Source organism: Zonotrichia leucophrys, chromosome 2, assembly GCF_028769735.1.
Source record: "Zonotrichia leucophrys gambelii isolate GWCS_2022_RI chromosome 2, RI_Zleu_2.0, whole genome shotgun sequence".
Lineage (NCBI taxonomy): Eukaryota > Metazoa > Chordata > Aves > Passeriformes > Passerellidae > Zonotrichia > Zonotrichia leucophrys.
In genome coordinates this window covers 43,352,435-43,372,032 of record NC_088171.1, presented here as the reverse complement: position 1 = coordinate 43,372,032, position 19,598 = coordinate 43,352,435, and the positions used below count along the sequence as shown (strand labels likewise).

Below are 19,598 nucleotides of genomic sequence, written 5' to 3'. Positions count from 1 at the left end.
AATATTCCTGTGGGGCCACGCTTGACAAACTAGATTTCATCTGAGCAGGGATGCTGTTTTACCAAATTTTACTGCACGCCATCACAGACCGTGTTGGGGTGCAGTCACAAAAAACGGTGGTCCAAGCTGGCTGCAGGTTGGCTTTGTCTTTAAGAAGGCAGCAGCAGCTAAGCAAGGGAAAAACCAGCGGAGATACAAGAGCTCCTTGACAGGGGGTATCCCTGCAGCACCTTTCTGCTCACCCTTGGCACCTTGGAATGTGCTTGGAACAGCATTTGGGAGCATGGGCACGCGCCTCCCTGGAGCTCCAGTGGGAGGGGACTGCTTCATCCCTCAGTGATCCGAGCGACAGGAGCCTGTTTCACAGCTCTCTGCTGTGCACAGCCTTTCAGCTGGCAGGAAATAGGGCTGGGGCTGGGAAGGCAGGGCCAGATTGGCTCCAGCCTGCCGAGCACACTCACTCACATGTGCAAACACCCACTGTGTCACTGCTCCTGTGCAGCCTGATCTTCACCCCCAAAGCTGGAGATCCCTGGCACCCCCAGCAGCCTGATCCAGTGCTTTGCTGGCCTCACCCTCCATAAACTAAATGCCATTTGCTGATTTGCTGCACTTAAGGGCCACTTCTTGAGTGGGACACTAGTAAGTCTTTTCTGCAGCCCATGTGGACTTGCAGAGCAGCCCCAGCACTCACTGAGCCCAGCCAGTGGCAGGGGTGACACCAGTGGAGTGGCACTTGGGGGTGAGATGATGAGCCACCCTTGTGCTTCCTTCTCCTTGAGGGTGGGTTGTCACAGGTGACACTCAGAGACCCCACAGGGATGTTCTGCAAAACCCACCCAAGCATCCCCGTGCTGCACAGGGGAAGCGTGGGCTGACTGCTGCCTGAGAGGCACGAGCTAGCAAGTAAATCCAAATTCATGGTTAAATCTCTGTATATAAAAATAATCTGGCTTTTAGAAAGCAATTTATTTATTCTTTCAGTACTTACTTAAATATTTATGCAAAAAAGGAGGAAAAAAGTCTGCTCTGACATAGGATTATTGTTGTAGCCACGGTCTTTGAGATTAATGGAAGTAAATTAGCCTGATGTTTTATTTACATCCAGAAAAGCAATAGATAAACTCTCCTTGTGATGGATTTTCTTCATTAGCTGGGCAAACGCCTAAGGTACAGCTCTTGACATTGTTTCTTCCACACAGTTAGACAAACAGTTTATCAAAAGAGTATAAAATTGTCAGGAAAAGGAGCAGATTAATGGCCAGTAAAGTGAAGATCATTGAATTTATGATATAAGTAGCAGTATCACTGGAGCTCAAGAAATGGCTTATTAGATAAGCACCATGTACACACACAGGGAAGTGCTGAGCCCCCCCGGATCTGCCGCATTGTCGGCAGCTGCTTCCCAAATCCCAGTGGGGTGGTGTCCACACTGAAGCTTCACCTCCCTCCTCCTTCCTTCCCTGTAGGTTTGAGCTTATTCTGTAGCTCTCTCATACAATTTCCTTTCAATTAAAACCTCCTAAGATTTCAGAAATGATAGCTTTTTCTTCATGTCTGTGCTGATGCAACCATTTCTGCAACTTATTTTGGCAATTTTGGCTGCTTTTTACACCAGGGGTAATCGTGCCAATATCAGCAACAATGATGTACAGGTCTTATGATTATTTGTAAAAAATCCCCCAGCATTAGCAGCTTATGGATCCCATATGGCTCCTGCAGCAATTACTGCTGCAAGGATAATTACCTGCCAGATAAGGCAAATGGAGGAAAGGAGACAGGGAATGTGGGAGAAACTTAACATTCCCAGGGATGGCAGAGGGGCTGTGCTTGTGGGTTCCCGAGGTCTCTGCCCTGCCAGACATAGGCTCAGTTTTCCAAGCATCAGAAGAGGGGTTTTGGGTACACTGATGACTAAAACCCATGAATTTAGCCGGTGCCATGAATCCTGGTGTCCGAGTGCTGTCTCCAGCAGGTGGCATTGGCTCGACAGGCTGTCTTTTCCCAGGGCTTGCCAAGAGCGTCTTACAAGTTTCATCTCTGGAATGGCAGATTTCAGGCTGCTAAAGCATCATTAAGTCCCTAATTCCTTTGCAGCCTAATCTGCCCAGCTGTACTTTATATCTCTTCACCAGCACCACCTTTTCTCCCCCCATTTCTCTCTTTCCTACAAAAATCTAGATTTAGGGAAGCAGAGTGTTATGTTGCAAGCAAGACAGAGCAAGTGGCTGCTTGAAGAACAAAATGCCACAGCACCCTGGGCTCTTCCCACCCTAGTGTGCACCCAAATGTGGGCCCAGGTGCACAGGAGCCACAGGATTTTTGGATTGAAGATCCCCAATGGTGGTAAAGTCAAGGAGATTTTCCCTAGAGCTATGTTGGGTAGCTGCTGCTTTGGTAGCATTGTCTCTGTTCCAGAGAACTTGTAAAGTTCCGGGCATTTTGAATGGGCCCTGCAGCTGCCCCTGCGATGAATTTTAAAGGTATACATCTCCTAGAGCTGTGTGCATCCAACTGGCAGACGACAAATTCAGCCATGCTTTGGGGCTTTGGAATCCACTGGTTTGTAAGCAAGGCAAGCCAAAGATGGGAACAGCCTCTCCCAAACAGGAGTACTTTTCTACCCCCAGACTATCACCATGGGGTCCTTGGGAATTTCCCTGGTTTTTGCTTCACTCCTGACTGAAGGACCTGCCTCACATTTCCTCCTCTTCCGAGCTGAGACAGTTTTTATTCCCTTGGGTCACACCCAGCATCCCTAGAGATGCTGACTCCATGGTGCTGCTGGCCAGGCTGTCTGCTTGAGCAGGTGTGGCACCACTTCTTCCAGTCCAGCTTTTTGAGTGAATTTTGCTCCCTTGGATTTAATGTCTGGCTGTATCTAAGTAGGGATGCCATTTTTATTGAGGATGAGGTGAGTGGATGGAGTGGTGCAGGCTACACTGTAAATGTTGCTGTATTTTTGCATGTATTTGTTTTTAATTTCCCATTCTGGGCATCTGGGAAAGCTTGGAGTAAGCAAAGTGTGTTACATCCCAGGGCTCTTTATGTACATAAACAATTGGAGGTTTATTGCCTTGACCTTCCCTCAAACAAGTTCTTGGCTCCTCTGAGTTAAGTCTTGGGCAAAAAAGGGATCTAATAAGCTGAGCTGCAGATTTGGGCTTCTAGGAAGCACATCTAGGTGCCAACAAGATACCAGGAGGCTGAGATTTGCCACAACTGGGACAAATCTTTTTAATGGCTTTTGTTCAGTTCACCAGGGTCTGCCAGCGCTCCTCCTTGCCAACAGTAAATAGTCTGGAAGCAGGGAATTGGTGATTATATTAAATTTAAGGCAATTCAGCATGGTTTTACTTGATTTGCAGTGTGGGGGAGAGGTGGCACAACATCTATGCACAGAATGGACAGATTAGGTCAGACACTTTATTGTCTGAGCATGAAACATTGCATCACATGGAAAGAACCATAATTAGGTGTTCAGGAAGAGCTCATCCTGCCCATTTTAGTAAAGGTGTGAGCTAAGAGGGCAGAGATCAAAGGCTTCCACCGAAGGCCAGAGCAATTTGCTGAGGAGCTTAACTGGAGGGCTAAGTGCCCGTGCAGGGGCATCAAATCAGCTGCAGCTCTTCCTTGCCTTTAGTTTTACTCCTCTTCCAGAAACAGGAAACAACCAACATAGGGCAGGCATCTCTACTTCAGCTTGGCCTTTTCAAGCCTTTTCAAGCCTTTTCAAGCCTGATCACAGTTCAAGAAGTGTGGGAAAAAAGCTCCAAAAAGGCACAGCAGTGCTTCTGTGGGGACAGCCCCTGGGTGGGCAATGTGGCTTCACGTCCTGGGGCTCCACTCCAGCCTGGCCCCAGGCTGTGCACAGGGAAAACCTGCTCAGTCCTTCCCTGCCTCTCCCTCCTGGTGATGCTTTTGCATCACTCACCCTTCTAAAAGATCTCATCTTCCTGAGGCATTTTGATTGCTCTAGGTAGACACTGCCTTCTTTGCCTGCAGCGTTATCCCCTCCCTGCCCCTGCCTGCTGGAGCTGCCTCTTGCACGCTCCACAAAGCAGCCAGGCACTGTCCTCTCTTTTAATTGCTTTTGCCCACCTCCTTACAGTAGCTTTAGGGGATGTGGGGCAGGGGAAGGGCTTGGAAATAAGGAACATTTGGATGCAGAGAGGCAGGGGAAGGAGGGTAAGCAGGTACCTTGCTGGCTTGGTGGGAGCAGATGTGTCAATGCAGGCACCTGCATGAATATGGACAATAATTCCTCTGTCTTTGCAGAGCTATGGCCTTGAAGTTTGCCTCTTTTATTCTGTAGGGACCACCGACTGCAGAAAACAGATGCCATCTGTCCACCGTGCCTTGTAAATCAGATTTTAATCATCTCAGGGAGAGCTCTGTCTCCAGCTGAGTGCTGCAAACCAGGTCTGCAGGAGTTACTCTGCAAAATTTACATTTCTGAGATAGGTTAGTGATTAGGGCTCCAGCTTCATACCAGGGAGGCAGAAATCCAATTTCTTCCCCTCTCACAGATTTCCTGGCTGTGGGTGGAAAATAGCTTAGGCCATGGCTGAATTGATCAGGAAAGTGCAGGTCTGTTTCTCACCTCCCAGCTGACCTCCCTCCCCAGCACGCTGACTCTGCAGCATATCTGCATACAGAGTGGGCACAGAGGCTCCCACAATGAAGGACACCCCTGAGCCAGGACCAAGAGAGGTACCTCCAAGATCCAGTTTTGCTCCATGAAAACTGAAGGCACAGATTGCAGAGGTGCTGATGTTGGAGTTGCTGTCTCCTCCAGCAGTGCCTGATTCCCAGCTTGCCTGGTGGATAACACGTTTGTTCCAAGGGCTGCTGCACTAGGTTGCAGTGGGCAGTGGGGGAGAGAGCCAGGGAGGGAAATGGCACAAGATCTGACTCTGTCTGGTCTTGTACAGCCCTTACACAGGCCTGTAAGGCAAACTGTGTGTTCCTACAACAATAAAAGTGCACTGCTGAGGATGGCCACAAGCACAGGTGAACTGTCCTTGTCCCTTTTTTCAAATCATTATATATTGCAAAATCATTGCAGGTATTACAGGGAGGCTGCAAAGCAACCTCTTTGTGAGTAAAGAATCAATAATTTGTTTTCTTCTTCCTTATATGAAAACAATACCATAAAATCATGTTGGTTTATTAAAAAGGCAATAATCTCTGAGCACAAATGGCAAGGCTGATCACAGCTCGTCCTTGGGGAGATACAGCTCTTTTGTGCACAGCCTCTGGGGGCGTATTTTACAAAAAAGAGCTTAGCAAAGCCTCTAAAAACATGGTTATTTATTGGTTGGCATTGCCAAGTTTTGACCCTGAGGAACTTGCAGGGCCAGAGCAGACACAGCCCAGTATTACCTGCAGACAGAGCCCAGTATTACCTGCTGGAAGCTTTGAAAGAAATCTCTGCCTCTTCTCCTCCATCCTCAAAAAGGAGATTTTCCAGGCAGGATGGCTCCTCACAGCTGTCCCAGGTCACTCACCTCTGCCATTTTACACAGAAGAAGTGCATCCCCCGAGGCTGTGTATCACCACGCCACAAGAGGGTGGTTACAGCAGTCATAGCCAAGTCCTGTCAGCTCAGCAAACCCCAAATCTAATGGTTATAACGATGCCACCATTAATTTTTGAATGTGATGCCATTAGAGTTTAAGCTCTTGCGAGGGTGCAGGAGAAGAAAGGAGCCTCCTGTCAGCATCTTCTGACACGGGGCAGAAGCAAACCTGCATCCTTGCTCCACACGAGTTGGGGCAGCCATCATCCATTTTGCACAAAATCTCTTTTCCCCCCACCTCTGCAGTGCAGTGGAGATTGCAGCTGGGCCACCATTGGTGAACTGGATGGGGTGAGGGCACAAAGGCAGCATGGCCTGTGTGGAAACCATTTAATGGGGAATCAGTAAAGGAAATGCCCCCTTGTCCCCTACCTTCCTGCCCCTCACACACCCTCAGGGAGTTGCTCTGTATGAAATCTCCATGGAGGTGCTTTGGCTGGAGCTCTCTAAAAGTTTGGGCATGAGGCTGGTATGAGGTGTCTGATGGGCAAATTCTGGAACTAGGGGCATCCAAGCTTATTTGTAAAAATGGGCTAATAAGGGGAAGTGTGGTACCCAGCTAATGGGGAGAGCCCAGGCTCCACTGCATAAGCCCCCCCACAGTGCTGGGATTCATTTTAATCAGCACTTAGAGAGGAAGAGAAAATATTCCCCATCTTTTTTCATTAAAGATTAAATAATTCATTCAGCCAACACCCTAATGAGGCACCAACAGACATGTAATGAATAAATATTTTAAAAACAGTTAACTTAAACATTAAAAACCACCCCCATCTCTGTTGTGTAGGTAGTGTTTGGGGAACTAGGCTGGAGTGGGGAGGAGGTGGAACAGCCCCTTTCCAGAAGAGCAAAGGAGACTGCAGATTAAACCAATTCTTGAGCTGTTTTCTAATGAGCCTGCTGCAGCTTTTCCAGGTGAATCAAAGAAATGAAAATCCTTGGGCAAAACAAATATTTCCATTCAAGTCCTGTTGTCTTCCTATTCCCTAATCTTCCCTCCAAATCCTTATTCCTGACCCAGATGCTTGGCCCAGTCTCAGTTATGAGGATGCTGGGACTGAGGGATCACACCTATTTCCAGGTGAGACTGTGTTGTCTGGAGGATGTTGGAACCATCACCTTACTGGTGGTTCATCACCCCCTGGAGCCCAGGGAACCCTCACCAAGGCTGGCTCTGTCCTACACCCCCCAAGAGATCCTGCACTTCTGGTCCTTCTCACAGGCATCATGATATTTCTCCTTTCTTTCTTCCTCTGCAAAGGAAGAGAATTTAAATATTAAATCCTGCTGAGAAATTAAAAAATCATAGGTCCCTTGAGATGCAAATACAGCTAAACCCAACTGCACGAGCAGGGAAACAGATTTTCTACATGTTGGGGGAAGCTTGGCAGGTAGGAAAATATTTCTCAGCTGAACACTCTCCCTCTGGTTTGGATTAATAGCTGGGGTCCAACTTCACTACTCCCATAACAAATAAATCTTAAACTGTAACTAGCCTGAGAGAAGAAGTAACTGCTGGATGTCTTTCCAATGCTGTATTTTGTTCCTCTGTAAAGCATTCCTCTTTTAAAAGCTCTCTGGCTCTTCACAGCCTATTTTCCTTGGATTTTATAGAGATGTTGGCACCAAACACATGCACACAACTAAACTTCCAGGTGGCAACATACACAGAATACATGTGGCAAAAAGTCCAAGGCAAGACATTCCCAGCAAAACAATGTTTGATTTACTGCTTGTGAATTATCCATGAGGAGATCCAGACTTTTTTTTTTAACCTATTCAGCTATTAGTCAAAATTATTTGACACTCTGCAAGATCCCTCCACCAGTGTCTACAGCCCCTCTGCAACGTCTGTCACAGACTTCTCCTGCCCAAGGGGATGGAGGTTTGCATGGGTTTTTCCCCATGGTTTTGGAATCTTCTCCAGCTGCAGACAGCACCCTGCACTGAGATTAAGTTGCCATTGTGCTGGAGCACTGGTGGAAGTTATTAAACAAGAGCTCAATGTATCATTTGTACTTCTCTTAAACTAATAAACGATAGATGTTCCCTTCATAGCTAAGGGAACAGCTAATAAAACACTCACAAGCTCTGTCTTTCGACCCCAATAAAATCCCAGCCAGATGCCAAAGAATCCTTAAACCCAAGCATTGAACTTGACGTTGAAATGTCAGCCCCAAACGTGAGAGGAATATGTCCATTTCCTCAATGTGCCTGGGAAGAGACAGGGTTTGAAGGGCTTCATTCTTCACTTTTGCTATCAGGTAGAGCAAAACATTTCACCAAAAACCTGGTAGTCATAAATCAGGTCTTTGAATGCCTGCAGAGAAGTCCTTGAGCACTTCTCAGCTCCAGGTGTGGAATGAGTTTGGACAGACTTTTATCTCCATTTTAGCAAAACAGAGCAAAACAGGTTATACTCCACAATTTTTTTTGCAGTCTCCTCAAATAAAACCCTTAATCAGGTGTCTTTTTTTATTCATTGCACTGTCTCTGAGGGTGGGAGGGAAGAAAGTAAATTTGGAGAATAAAGGGGAACACAAGTGGCAGCACTGAGACAACTCTCTTGCATGGCAGAGGTCCTCTCTCTGGGTAGAGAACTTGAAACAACTCTGATAAATGATGGAGAGCAAGGCCAGCAGACCCCCAGGTTCTCCATGGACCTTTGACTTGGCCAGGAAACAGTGGAAGAGGACAGGGAAGCTGCCATCAATGCAGAGAGGCTTTAATCCCACTTTTGCAAAGAATCCAAGAGCAATCCTTCTGAGGTGGGAGGTGACACACCAGTCCCATCCAGACCTGGCAAAGCCTGGCCTTGCACCATTGGTGCAAGCCCACTTGGTCCTTTCTCTGGCTTGCTGCTCCTCTGCTGGCACCAGGGGAGTGGCTGATGGGAGCTGGCAGGAGCCGGGGCACGCGTTTGAAAGCCAGAGAGAAACGGGAAAGATGTGGCATTAATTAGGATGGCTTGGGACCAGCTGGAACTGTCAGAGTGAGTTAACTGAGGAGAAAATGGCCCACAGCTCAGGGACAGGGCGACCTGGTGGGCTTGGCAGGGGACACCAGATGAAAACCACCACCATGTGCCAACCCCCTGCTCTTTCCCAGCCTCGGCCCTGGAGCATCACCCTGGTGTCAACACGGATGCAGCTTGGATATTGGGAAAACGGAGTGAGCCCACTGGCAGCAGCATTTTCTTTTGAAGCCTGCCCTCACATGTGGGATCCCACTCTGGCAGAGTTTGAGCTGCCTTCTTAACTAAACTGGGAAATTATTTACCTCCAAGTGAACAATGGCAACTTGGTCTTGGTGATGCCTGGTCTCAAGCAACTAAAGAAAGCTCAGTGAAGCAGTCTGGAGCCTCATTGCTTGGTGTGCTGTAGGACCATGGCTTCCAGCAGGCAGGATGTTGAAATTAGCACTCTACATCGAGGTCTAAAATATCTGGAGCTCTCGGCAGCTGGAGAGCTGGGCTGGGGTAGCAGCAGGTGCACAGCAGGTGGGTGTAGAGGTACCAGTGTGGTTATTTAAATGCTTTAAATGGAAACAGACAAAACATTTTAAAATAAATTGCACGGGGATTATGCTTATTGTTGCCTCTGCTTCAAGCTGCAGGTTTGCAATCAGTTTGCATTTATGGATAGTTTACATTTTTAAAGCGTTTCAAAACACTCCAGCCTAAAAACATGCATTTCCAGCCTGTTTGGATTCCGTGCAGAGGAACAGGTTTCCCTGTGAGTCAGGCAGCTTCAGAGTTAAACAATAAATGGATCCCTTTCACAGTGACAGTCAGACTTCCCCTGCTGCTGTATCTCTGTGCAAAGGCAAGCAGGCTCCCAGGGCAGTGCAGGTGGCTGCAGCCCCCACTGGGGCAGAGCCCCAGCAAAGGTGGCTGGGCCTGCTGTGCTGCACATGGAGCTCCACGTTGGTCCCTTTCCTGGGAAGCCATGACATTCAAGGGCCTGATTTTTGTTTATTCTGCTGCAACCCGTGTGGTTGTTTACATGAAGGCAAAGGGTATGAAAGAAGCTATCAGAGCAGAATAGGGATAAAAAGGGAAAAGCTCCATGCACTGATTGCACCTGGCTGTGTTCAGGCATGTTTGCTTGCTCCTGAAGATGTTGATCGCCTAATGGTGTCGGGACCCAGGACATTCCTCTGGCTGCCCTGCAGGATTCGAGACCCTGGCAAGGGGCTCAGAGACCTTGGCATGGAGTCAAACACACCCGTGCCTTCGATTTTAGCCCGTGGAAACAATTAACAACTTTATGCGAAGATTTACAAGCCGCAAGAGTTTGAGCAGAATGGTAGTTAATTTATCAAAGGGTGAAAAACTAGAATTTTGGGGTTTTAAAATGGGGGTTCAAGAAGCAAGATGGAGGAATCTGTGTCCTGTCCTTCCTCTTGCTTCTTCTAGGCCTCCATCTTCTGCTGTGATGGTGGCACTTTTGGACTGGTTTAGAGTAGAGACGAACTGTCTAACATAGGTGATAGGTATTGGAAAATTATTGTAAATAAAGCACACGTAGTTTGTAGTATAAAAAGTTAATACCACCCCAAGGGCAGTCACTGTGCCACAACCCAACCTGCTGGACAGATCTCAGCGGGTCAGAGAAAGAATGGAATAGATAAGAAGAAATGAACAACCTTGAAAAGCAGAACCAACGAATTTTGACTTCTTCTTTGGTTGCAGAGCTGGGAAAAAAAAGACTTTCTAATACCTCGGGGGTCATCTCAACCACAGAAACCTGAGATAATGGTGATCTGACCTTCCTACAGATTATGTGGGATTGGCTGTAAGATAATCTTGATTTCCACCAAGCAGAGAAGGTTTCCAGGTAAATGGCTTGTCTGGCCTGGAGCAGCACAAACCAAGATGCACTACTGCTCCATATGGGTCATTTTGTGGGTCTTGGCTTCCTCTGAAATGTTACTGCCTTGAAACAGAGCCAGGAAAGCAGAGCCAAAACTCTTGCCTGGAACTGTGCAGCTTTATTTTGTGTGGTGCTTACCTAGGTGGCCCTCACCTGAGCTACTGGTGAGGATGCATCCAACTGGATAAGGTGTACTCTGCTGGTCAGAGTTTTCCCAAACATGGGCTGTAAGAAATATGGGTTGTTTTGGTTTTTTCCTGAGGAGAACACTCAGATTAGGTCCTTGCTCAGAAAGGTGATGACACCTAAAAGGGAAATGTGCAATGTAGAGAATGAAGCTAATTGGTAGTTTTCTTCCTGCCTACCAGCTTTCCAGGACAGTTTTTGGGAGGAAATGGCTGCCCTGAGACTTCCACTGCAAATTCTGCACTGCAGAAAGGCACTATCAGGTCAGCCCCACCAATTTCTCAGCCCTTCCTCTAGCCTGGGAAAAGGAAAATGGCATAAATTAACCACTGTCTAATCATAACCCCCTCTCTAGACCCTAATCAATTGTTGAAAATTGTGTCAAAACCAGTTTTGAGTGGAAAGATAGCTCTGGAATTTACGTATTTCATCAAAAATTCTCCCTAATAGAATTTTGTTCGAATTTTGTTCGTTTGTTTTGCTTGGTTTGGTTTTGTCTGTTTGGTTTTGGGGTGGTTTTTGTTTTTGGTGGGGTTGTTTTTTTTGTTTTTTTTTTTTTTTTTTTTTTTTTTTTTTTTTGTGGAGGAAGGAGAAGTTGTCAGAGAAACAAAATGTTTCTCACAAAAGCAGTTGGGACATGCAACTGTGGTGTTTGGCCCTTTGGAGCTGCAGCAGCCATGTCTCTTTGTCCACTTTCTCCAAGGACAAGCATATTCCAGGCATCAGCAATAACCAGAGGATGTTCTACAGAGTCACCCCCTGCCCAAAATTTAGTAAGTGAGAGGTGGGAAAAGAGCATGAACCCAAAGCATCTGAAGCTCTCATTCCCAGACAACCAAATCCCATTCTTTCCCCTAAGCAAACATTTCTAATCGCTCCTCTGAAGCACTATCATCATCCTGAGGAAGGAATTTGGAGGAAGAAGAAAGGAAAGAGATTTTTCACAGCTGTCTGGCTCTGAACTGACAAGAATTAATGTGTGGAGGAAAGCACCTTTCTCTGTCAGAGGGAAAGAGATGAAAAAGAATGCTTATGAAAGATGGAGGGCAGCACTCATCTTCCATTGTCCTGCAGAAACACTGCTGCCAGGGGCTGGAGACACACAGGTGTTTGCTCATGGAGCTCTCCTCCTGCTCCCCTCTGCATAAATCCAGCTCAAACTTTTCATCTTCCAATGGCAAAACAGAAGATGGAATCTAGAGAAGAGCAAATAAAAAAGACAAAGTAATGGAGAATTATATAAATCCTTGAAACAGAGGAGCAGGATTAGGATGAGGACTTGAACAAACAGCAAATCTTGGAGTCCCATGCCAAAAATAAGGCTTTGATCTACAGTCCTCTGCAGGTGTCTCACCTAAAAACTAGAGGAGATCTTCCCATAATTCACTCCAGATTGCTCCCCCACACGCCACCTCCCTCACCTCCATGTTTCTTGGAGTGAGAATCCCATGAAAAACCAGACACATTTCATGAAAACCTCGGCCAGATGGCCAGCAGTGCCTGTACCCCTCTGGGCAGCTTGAGCAGCAGCCTGAGGCAGTGTCTCCTCACCCAGGTGTGTCACACCTTGCAGACCTGCCCCTGGGACTGGCAGGGGGGAAAAGGCAGTACCCAGCTCTGGCTGGGGTGAAATCACCCCAAAGCAGGAGATCCATGGGAGCCCAGAGAGCAGCTGCTGCCCCAGTACCTATTTGTGGACAGCCACAGGGCCCTGGCAGGTTTTTTGTCAGGCAGACTGAAGAAGCAGGAGGAATTGACTCATCACAAAAGCATCACACTGCTAGCAACATCCACGGGATAACACTGCTGGAAACCCACAGTGGGAAAACAGCAATGCTGCTGGGCTTGGAATGCCTGCAGACTGTCCCACCTCCATCCACAGCCACGCTGGCTGGCTATTGCTAGAGGCCAGGATAACACTAAAGCCAGAAGAGACAAAGGAGCAGGGAGTCCCTAGGGCAGGGAACAGACATGTTACCCTGAGTGGATCTGTCGTGGATGCTGCATTATGCATCCAGGGACACCTGAAGGGAAATCAGGCAATTGGAGCGAGCTGTTTGAATGCACACCCAGCAAAGGGAAACTCAATGAAATTTTAAAGGCAGCACGTTTGAAAATGGCAGGACTAAACAGCATTTAAAGGTGGAGACCGTTGCCAAGTAATTTCGAGCAAACAGGAGGCTATTCCATGCATCTGTCTGAACGTGCCAACAATTAATTTAGTAATCAGCATGTTCTGAAGGGATGACTTGAGAGGGTGACAAGCAGGGCTAGGCCCTCAATCAGTGTAAATTCAGCATGGCTCTCTGTGCTGCAGCCAGCCCCACACCAGCAGAGGGGCTGGCTGAAAGCCCCTCGGGAGGGACACGCTGGGGGAGGTGACTGCTCTTACATAAGGACGGTGATGTGCCTCACACACGTGCAGATGGTGATGCTTCTCATACACCCACAGCACAGATGGACTGTCAGTCATCACACTGAAAGCCATTCCAAGAGTGTGCCTACCCCAAGTCCAGCAGGGGAAAATTAAGTGCTCTTTTATCCACTAAACCAATCCTACCTTACACCAGCATAGACAGCAGAAGCAAAAATATGACAGAAATATGTCTGCTATTTATACAGCTCAGCAGAGGAGATACAGCAATAAAGATGCTGAAGTCACTGTGTTGTTCAACGCAAATTAAATGATGGTGTGCTTATAGAGCTCCTTTCACCCAGGGGTCCCAGAGAGCAACAACCTCCTTGCTGTGGAGTTGGACCAACCCCTGCCCTGAGGAGGCTAAATCTTGTGTCAGGGCCCTTGCCAGTCCCCCTGCAGCAAATGTGCCTCTGCCCCAGAGCCATCTACACCAACAGCCTACAGGGTGTTGTAATGAATAATATCCTGAGTGTCTTCATCTAATTTGGGTCCTGTGAGGTGTCTTGGGACAAGAGACATCCACAGATCCCAGAGCGCTGGACATGCAAAGCCCTAAGAGATGGAGGCAAAAAAAGTGGCTTGAAATGGAAGAAATAATAAAAATTTTAAAAATCAACAGACAGCTTTAACAAATAATCCTGTCATACATTTACCTTGAGTAATGTATTTAGCTCTTAGAGACTGAGCTGAGAAAGCCAAAAAAGGAACTTTGCAAAGTCCCAAGTTACTGCTCTTAAGTTACAATTTCTTTAAGAAAAGGATATGTCAGAAAGGAATCAGGGGAGGGGAGAGGAAGGAGACAGAAACATCTCAATTCAAACTCTGCAGACTCAAGTATTTTGATTAACTATCTCCAGTCACCTTCTGGAGCTGTAAAACCCACCCTGGGTGACCAACCTGGGCTGCAACCAGCCCATGGAGGCATTACCAGCAACCTGCAGCTCCTGCTGCAACACCTCACGGGTCCAAGCCCTCCATTCAGCTCCTCTCCATCCACACATGCCAGTAAGAGCCTCCCACAGCTGCTGGCTGGTGCTTGCACTCAGGCTATTGAGAAGGAGATCTGAAACTGCAGCCAGAGGAAACCCTCCTGGATGATCCATCTCTGCAAGCACGGACAAGGCCAGCAGCAGCGAGCTCAAGACCAGCACCCTGCACTGCCCCCAAAGGGTTCTGGATTTAATCCCAGCTACAATTTAATTTTAATCTACTATTTAATCCCAGCTCTTCTTCCAGGACAGTGTGGACAGACAGCACTGGAGAGCATAATGTGTTCCCTTCCCTTTGGGAGCAGAACCAAAGGATGCAGCAGTAGAAGTTCCAAGTCTCTTGCACAAAGCAACTTGTCAAAAGGAGCCCCACAAGCTCACACAATAAAAAAAATAGACTAATCCAGCTCCAGTCCTGCCTTCCTGTACACAAGAGAGATGCAGCCTCAGCCCCTGTGCACAGAGAGCCTGCATTCACTATAGGACAGAACTTTAAATGATGCCAGGCCAACATTCCTCCTGATCCATCAAGAAGTGGCACTGACAGAGAGGAGCAAGGGAAACAAAGAGCCCATGGGACAGGCGAGGCCTGGGCCTAAGAAATGGAATGGGCCTGCAAAGCGCTGATGGCAAAGTTATTAAAAGAAAGAAAATTTACTCTGGAAAGATGCCAGCACTCCAGAGCAGTTCTTGAGGTAGTATAAATCAGCATAACATTAGTGTGCTCAATTTATGACAGCCACAGGCTGCACCAGGGGCTCTCACTGCTGTGTGCTCTGGCACAGGAGAAATTCAGGTACAGCAGTGAGGTGCCAGCACAGACACTTTTACACTGGGCAGGTGTTGGAGGCAAATGGCCACATCACCAGCACAACTTCAGAATTTGAAAAGGAAAAAGCCCTTTTTTTTTTTCCCACCTCATAAAGTACTCTCAGCACTGATGAGGATGACAGAACCTGAATGCACATTTTTGGAAAGCACATTTGATTATCTTCTGGAAAAAATGATTCTCTCTCTGAACACGAGAGATTGCTTCATGCCAGAGTAAAGAGCACAGAAACCCACATATATGATACTTCATTGCTCTGTAGCCAATTTTGTTGATTAGTCATTAGGATACGAGAAGAAAATAGTTAATGTGCTGTAACCAATCTGCAAATGTTATAAAATCTGCAATCATATGGAACTAATTTTAAGTGAAATGGGATGATCTACAAATTACAGGCATAGGATTACTACAAAAGGCACAGAGAAAAGCAGGCAGGAAGGCAACAAGCAGATCAATATCCTGCTGAGGATGAACAATGGTTAGGAGAACACACACTCAAAGAAAATTATTTTTGAGAGCTGATACAAAATGAATGCTGCCTAAATTTCAGATGTCTGCAGACTCATTCACTACCAAATAGGATACCAACAATACCACCTTTGCAAGAGCCAGCAGGATGGCCACTGGCCACAGGGCTTCAGCTAGAATGGATGTGGGGATGCAGGACTGCTGCAAAACCCTTTTGTGTGCAGGAGCTCATCTGCCAGCAAGCTCCTGGGGAGCCACAGGTCCTGGAGGCTTCCCTGAGCAGCTTGCTTTCACTGCCAGCTTTTAGGAAGTTTTTCTCACCTCAGCTCTGACATATATGGTGTGGAATGTGCAGCCACATGGAGACTTTGGGGCACAGCTCGAATACTCACTTCAGCAAGAAGCCCACTTTCTCCCAAGAAAACAACAATGGGAATATTCCTGTGCCCTTTAAAATATCAAGGCAAAAACCATTAGTTGGCAAGGTTACAATTGCAAAGCAAATGCAGACTTTGGGACTCATGTTCTGTTTCTTCCCCTCCATTACATCATAAACATGTTTGAAAACAAAGCAAGACATAATGAAAATGAATTTACAGAAGCAGCACTTGCCCAAAGGTTCAATGTTGTGCTGTGTTTTGCTCATTTTTCAATCCTTCTGTTTCTTGTCCAAATTTATACATCCATTTGTACTCCCCCTCTCCTTAGAACCCATATTTATAATCCTGCCTTGAGATGCTCATCTATCAACCCAGAAAGCAAGACATTTATCCTATTCTTCAAATGTTCATCCAGACCTTGGGAGGAAGGTGTGGACTGGGAGGGAAAGGAGAAGAAAGCACTTTTCCTTTTGCTTCAACACTGGTTATAAACTATAGAGGATGCTAATATCTGTCAGGGAAACATCTCACACTCCTGCCCCTTTCCTTTTCCCCTCCTCAAGAGCTGCACTTGTGACTCAGAGCCATTTTTCAAAGACAGTGCCATTCAGGGTCTCCAGCTAAAGCAGATGTGACAGGATCAGGTCCAAAGTAGTCAGTGTGTTACCCTGGCAATGAAGAGAGATTCTGATCTCAGGAAAAACGAATTTAAATCTAAACTAAACTACTCCCCCCCTGGAGTAACAGAGGTGTGAGTGTCACCAGCCTGATCCCTGCCACGTTCTGTGGCCAGCCCAACTCCCTGGCACACCTACCTGTTTCCTGCCTGACTCTGCTTCCTTCCACCAACATCCAGGAACACCTGTGCACAGAAAGCTTCCCTTTGCCACCACCTGCCTACTCCCCAGCAAAGCATGTACCTATTATCAGCTGATTATTCTGATTAAACACACGCACACACACAAAAAAATAATTCTTGAGCAGATTGCTGTAAATGCAATCTCTTCCCCATCAGCTCTCCCAAATCACCCCACTCCTTTCTCACACACCTGTACGTAACTCACAAAATGAAAGCTCCTAAAACACAGTAAATTATTTCATCTACTCCATCCCTTCTACCTCTTACCTGTTACTACAACCTTTTGCAATAGGGGTGCATTAAAATCTGATTTTAAACACGAAGCTGTAGTCTGTAGTCATTCTCTTCAGTCAAATATAAACAGAGGAAGCTACAGATACACATTTTATCACGGCAATGGACAAATCTATCACAGTAATGCTTTTGACAAATAATAAAAGGCAAAAAAGCATTGAGGAGGTTTACAGCAGTTTAATGAAGGCTCTCGTACAAAATCTTGAACTCAAAGTTACAGTCAAGAGTTACGGAAAAATAAAACTCACAGTGAAAAAGCAGATGAGAATTGCCCACTTAGCCATGGAATTAACTGCGCTTTAACGCTGTGCTTAAATAGTCACCACACAATAGGAACAAATTTAAATCACGACCAAGGTACACACAATTCACTTCCATTCTGTTTTCAATTACATGTATTCAGCATGTAATTTAACCTCTGGAAGTTACTCTGAAGAACACAGAGGTTTATCTTTTTTTTTTTCCCAAACACTCACTGGAAATAAATACCATTGTAAGAATACATGTGGAGTGCAATGAAATGGACACTTAGGCACTGGTACAGTCTAGTCCTCTTCAGCCCTCTACAAACTACAAGACGAGAAGTTTTAAACCACAGATGGAGTGGAGAGCAGGTTAGAGCTGTACAGGTAGTGCAGTGGGTTATGTACTACACAAGAGCACATCTGCAAAAGGTCCCAGAAGGTTTTTGTTGAAGATGCAGCGTATCCACACCAGGTATATCGTGAAGGGCTTAATGTTTTCTGAGAAGGTGTGATTCTGATGGGACAATATATAAGGCATGTAAGTGTTTTCCCCTTGCTCTTGTATCCACACTTCGTATTTTACTTCTCTGACCTTGAGATACCTCAGATTCCAGGGGATCTGCCAGGACACAGCAAGTTTAGCTTCACTCGTGCCCTGCACAGAGGCCTGGCACTTGGCATCCCTCACTTTGCCAGGGTAGAGGCTACCAGACCACTTCTGCTTCCTGGGTCCGGGCTTGGACTTCACAGTCTGCCTAATGACGTGTATGAGGGACGGGATGTTGACCTTGGTGTCCTGGTAGGCACGGAACAGCCACTCGGGGTTGCGGCAGCAGAGGTGCCGCGGCACCTCCGTGCTCTTAATGATGCGCTCCTGCTCAGCCTTGTCCAGGTGAGCGATCCCGCCCTGATCCCAGGGCCGGTCCGGGTAGGTGACCGTGTCCTCCCTGGCGGTGTTCTGCCAGGCAATGTAGTGCAGGTCCATGCCAGGAAGGGTTGCCAGGGTTTTGTAGGGGGTGTAGTGCTCGGGGTTGATGGCATATGGGAAGAGCTCCACCACGGTGGCCCCTCTTGGCAGGAAGAGCGACATGACTAATTGGGCCCCGTGCATGCTGACCAGCATGGACGCATTGCTGATCAACCGCACGATGTCAGAAAACGAATGCTCCTCCAGAGAGACGGAAATGGTTTTCATCTGAAACTCCTGAGCAAGAGCCAGGATTAGTTCTGCCTCATTTAGGATAAGTCTGTTGATTGTCCGACTGAACACTACGATGTACTCCTCACTGGAGCTTTCCTCCAAGCTGATGTTCAGTTTCTGCATCATGAATTTGGTGAACTGCCTGATCTCGTTACCAGAAACCAAGATGTTAGCCTTCGGTCCTTGTGGCTGGACAAATCCGTACTGGTACCAGGTGGTGATTTTGGATAGTCCCACATAGGATTTGGTAAAGCAGAGGAGCCTGCCCAGAGTTTTAAGCTCCTCCCTGAGGAGCGGCTGCTTGTTACTCAGTAACTTGTAGAGGTCAAAGTGAACACCTTCACTCCACCCTTCCATGAAGAAGAGTCGTGCCTCCAGATCTAAGTCGGAGAACTGCTGCATGGTGTAATAGATGGGGAGGAGGTCGTCATGAAAGACGTGCATCAGGTTGTCCGGGTTGAACCTGTTGGCAATCAGCGCCACGTCAGGCACGAAGACCGGCTTTGGCATAAACTTCAGCGCAGCAGCTGGCAGCTCCACAAAGTTGAAGTACTGGGTGTTGTGATCTTCCACAGAGGAGAGGTCGAGCAGAGCTGGCTGGAACCTCCGGGAGCCCAGGTTGGGCAGCATGACGGAGGAATTGCTGTGGAAGTAGACGAACTCCTCGGCCTCGGTGGAGTAGCAGAGGGACTCGAAGCGGCAGATGCGGTCGGTGTGCATCCTGCCAGTGCACACCATCCTGGTACCGTTCTCCACCAGGGCCTGCAGAGCTGCATGGTAGTCAACCTGAGCCTCAGACAGCTCCTGAGACTGGCGCATGAGGAGCAGCTCCTCCTCCACCATGGCGGCATGATCGCACAGTTTGATGTACTTCCACAGCACGGCAGCGAGGATGCACACGAGCAGGGCATTGAACACAGCTGCTATGTTCATTCTGTACTCAGATCCTAGCAGGATGGCAGGTGGGGAATGCAATGGAGAGGGAACACATCATTAACACTCTTGGACATGGTGAGGGCAAAGACCTGTGGAAAATAAAACAAGAGAGGAACCTTTAAACATCAGGTTTACAGCTCCACCATAAATCATATTTTATGGACTATTCAAGAGAGTTTAAGCTTCTTTCAGTAATTTTTCCCCTTCCAGGGAAAGAGGGAAAAGAAAAAAGTGACAAAGCTCTCCCCAAAACTGTAAAAAAATATAAAGCAAACAGAACTGTGAGCTGCTCTACAGGAAGGCTCCTCTCTCATTTTCATTTCTATGCTTTTGAAGA

General features: G+C 47.1%; 1 protein-coding gene across 5 annotated transcripts in view; it reads right to left on the bottom strand.

The window, feature by feature from the left end:
- Positions 1-17,041: 17,041 nt before the first annotated feature.
- POMGNT2 (protein O-linked mannose N-acetylglucosaminyltransferase 2 (beta 1,4-)) overlaps positions 17,042-19,598 on the bottom strand; it is a 31,705-nt gene continuing 29,148 nt past the window's right edge. For all 5 annotated transcript variants that reach the window (XM_064704734.1, XM_064704738.1, XM_064704737.1 and 2 more), the window contains exon 2: positions 17,042-19,350. In XM_064704734.1, the coding sequence (XP_064560804.1) occupies positions 17,522-19,258 (1,737 nt within the window). In that variant the 5' untranslated portion in view covers positions 19,259-19,350 and the 3' untranslated portion in view covers positions 17,042-17,521. The remainder of the gene's footprint in view (positions 19,351-19,598) is intronic.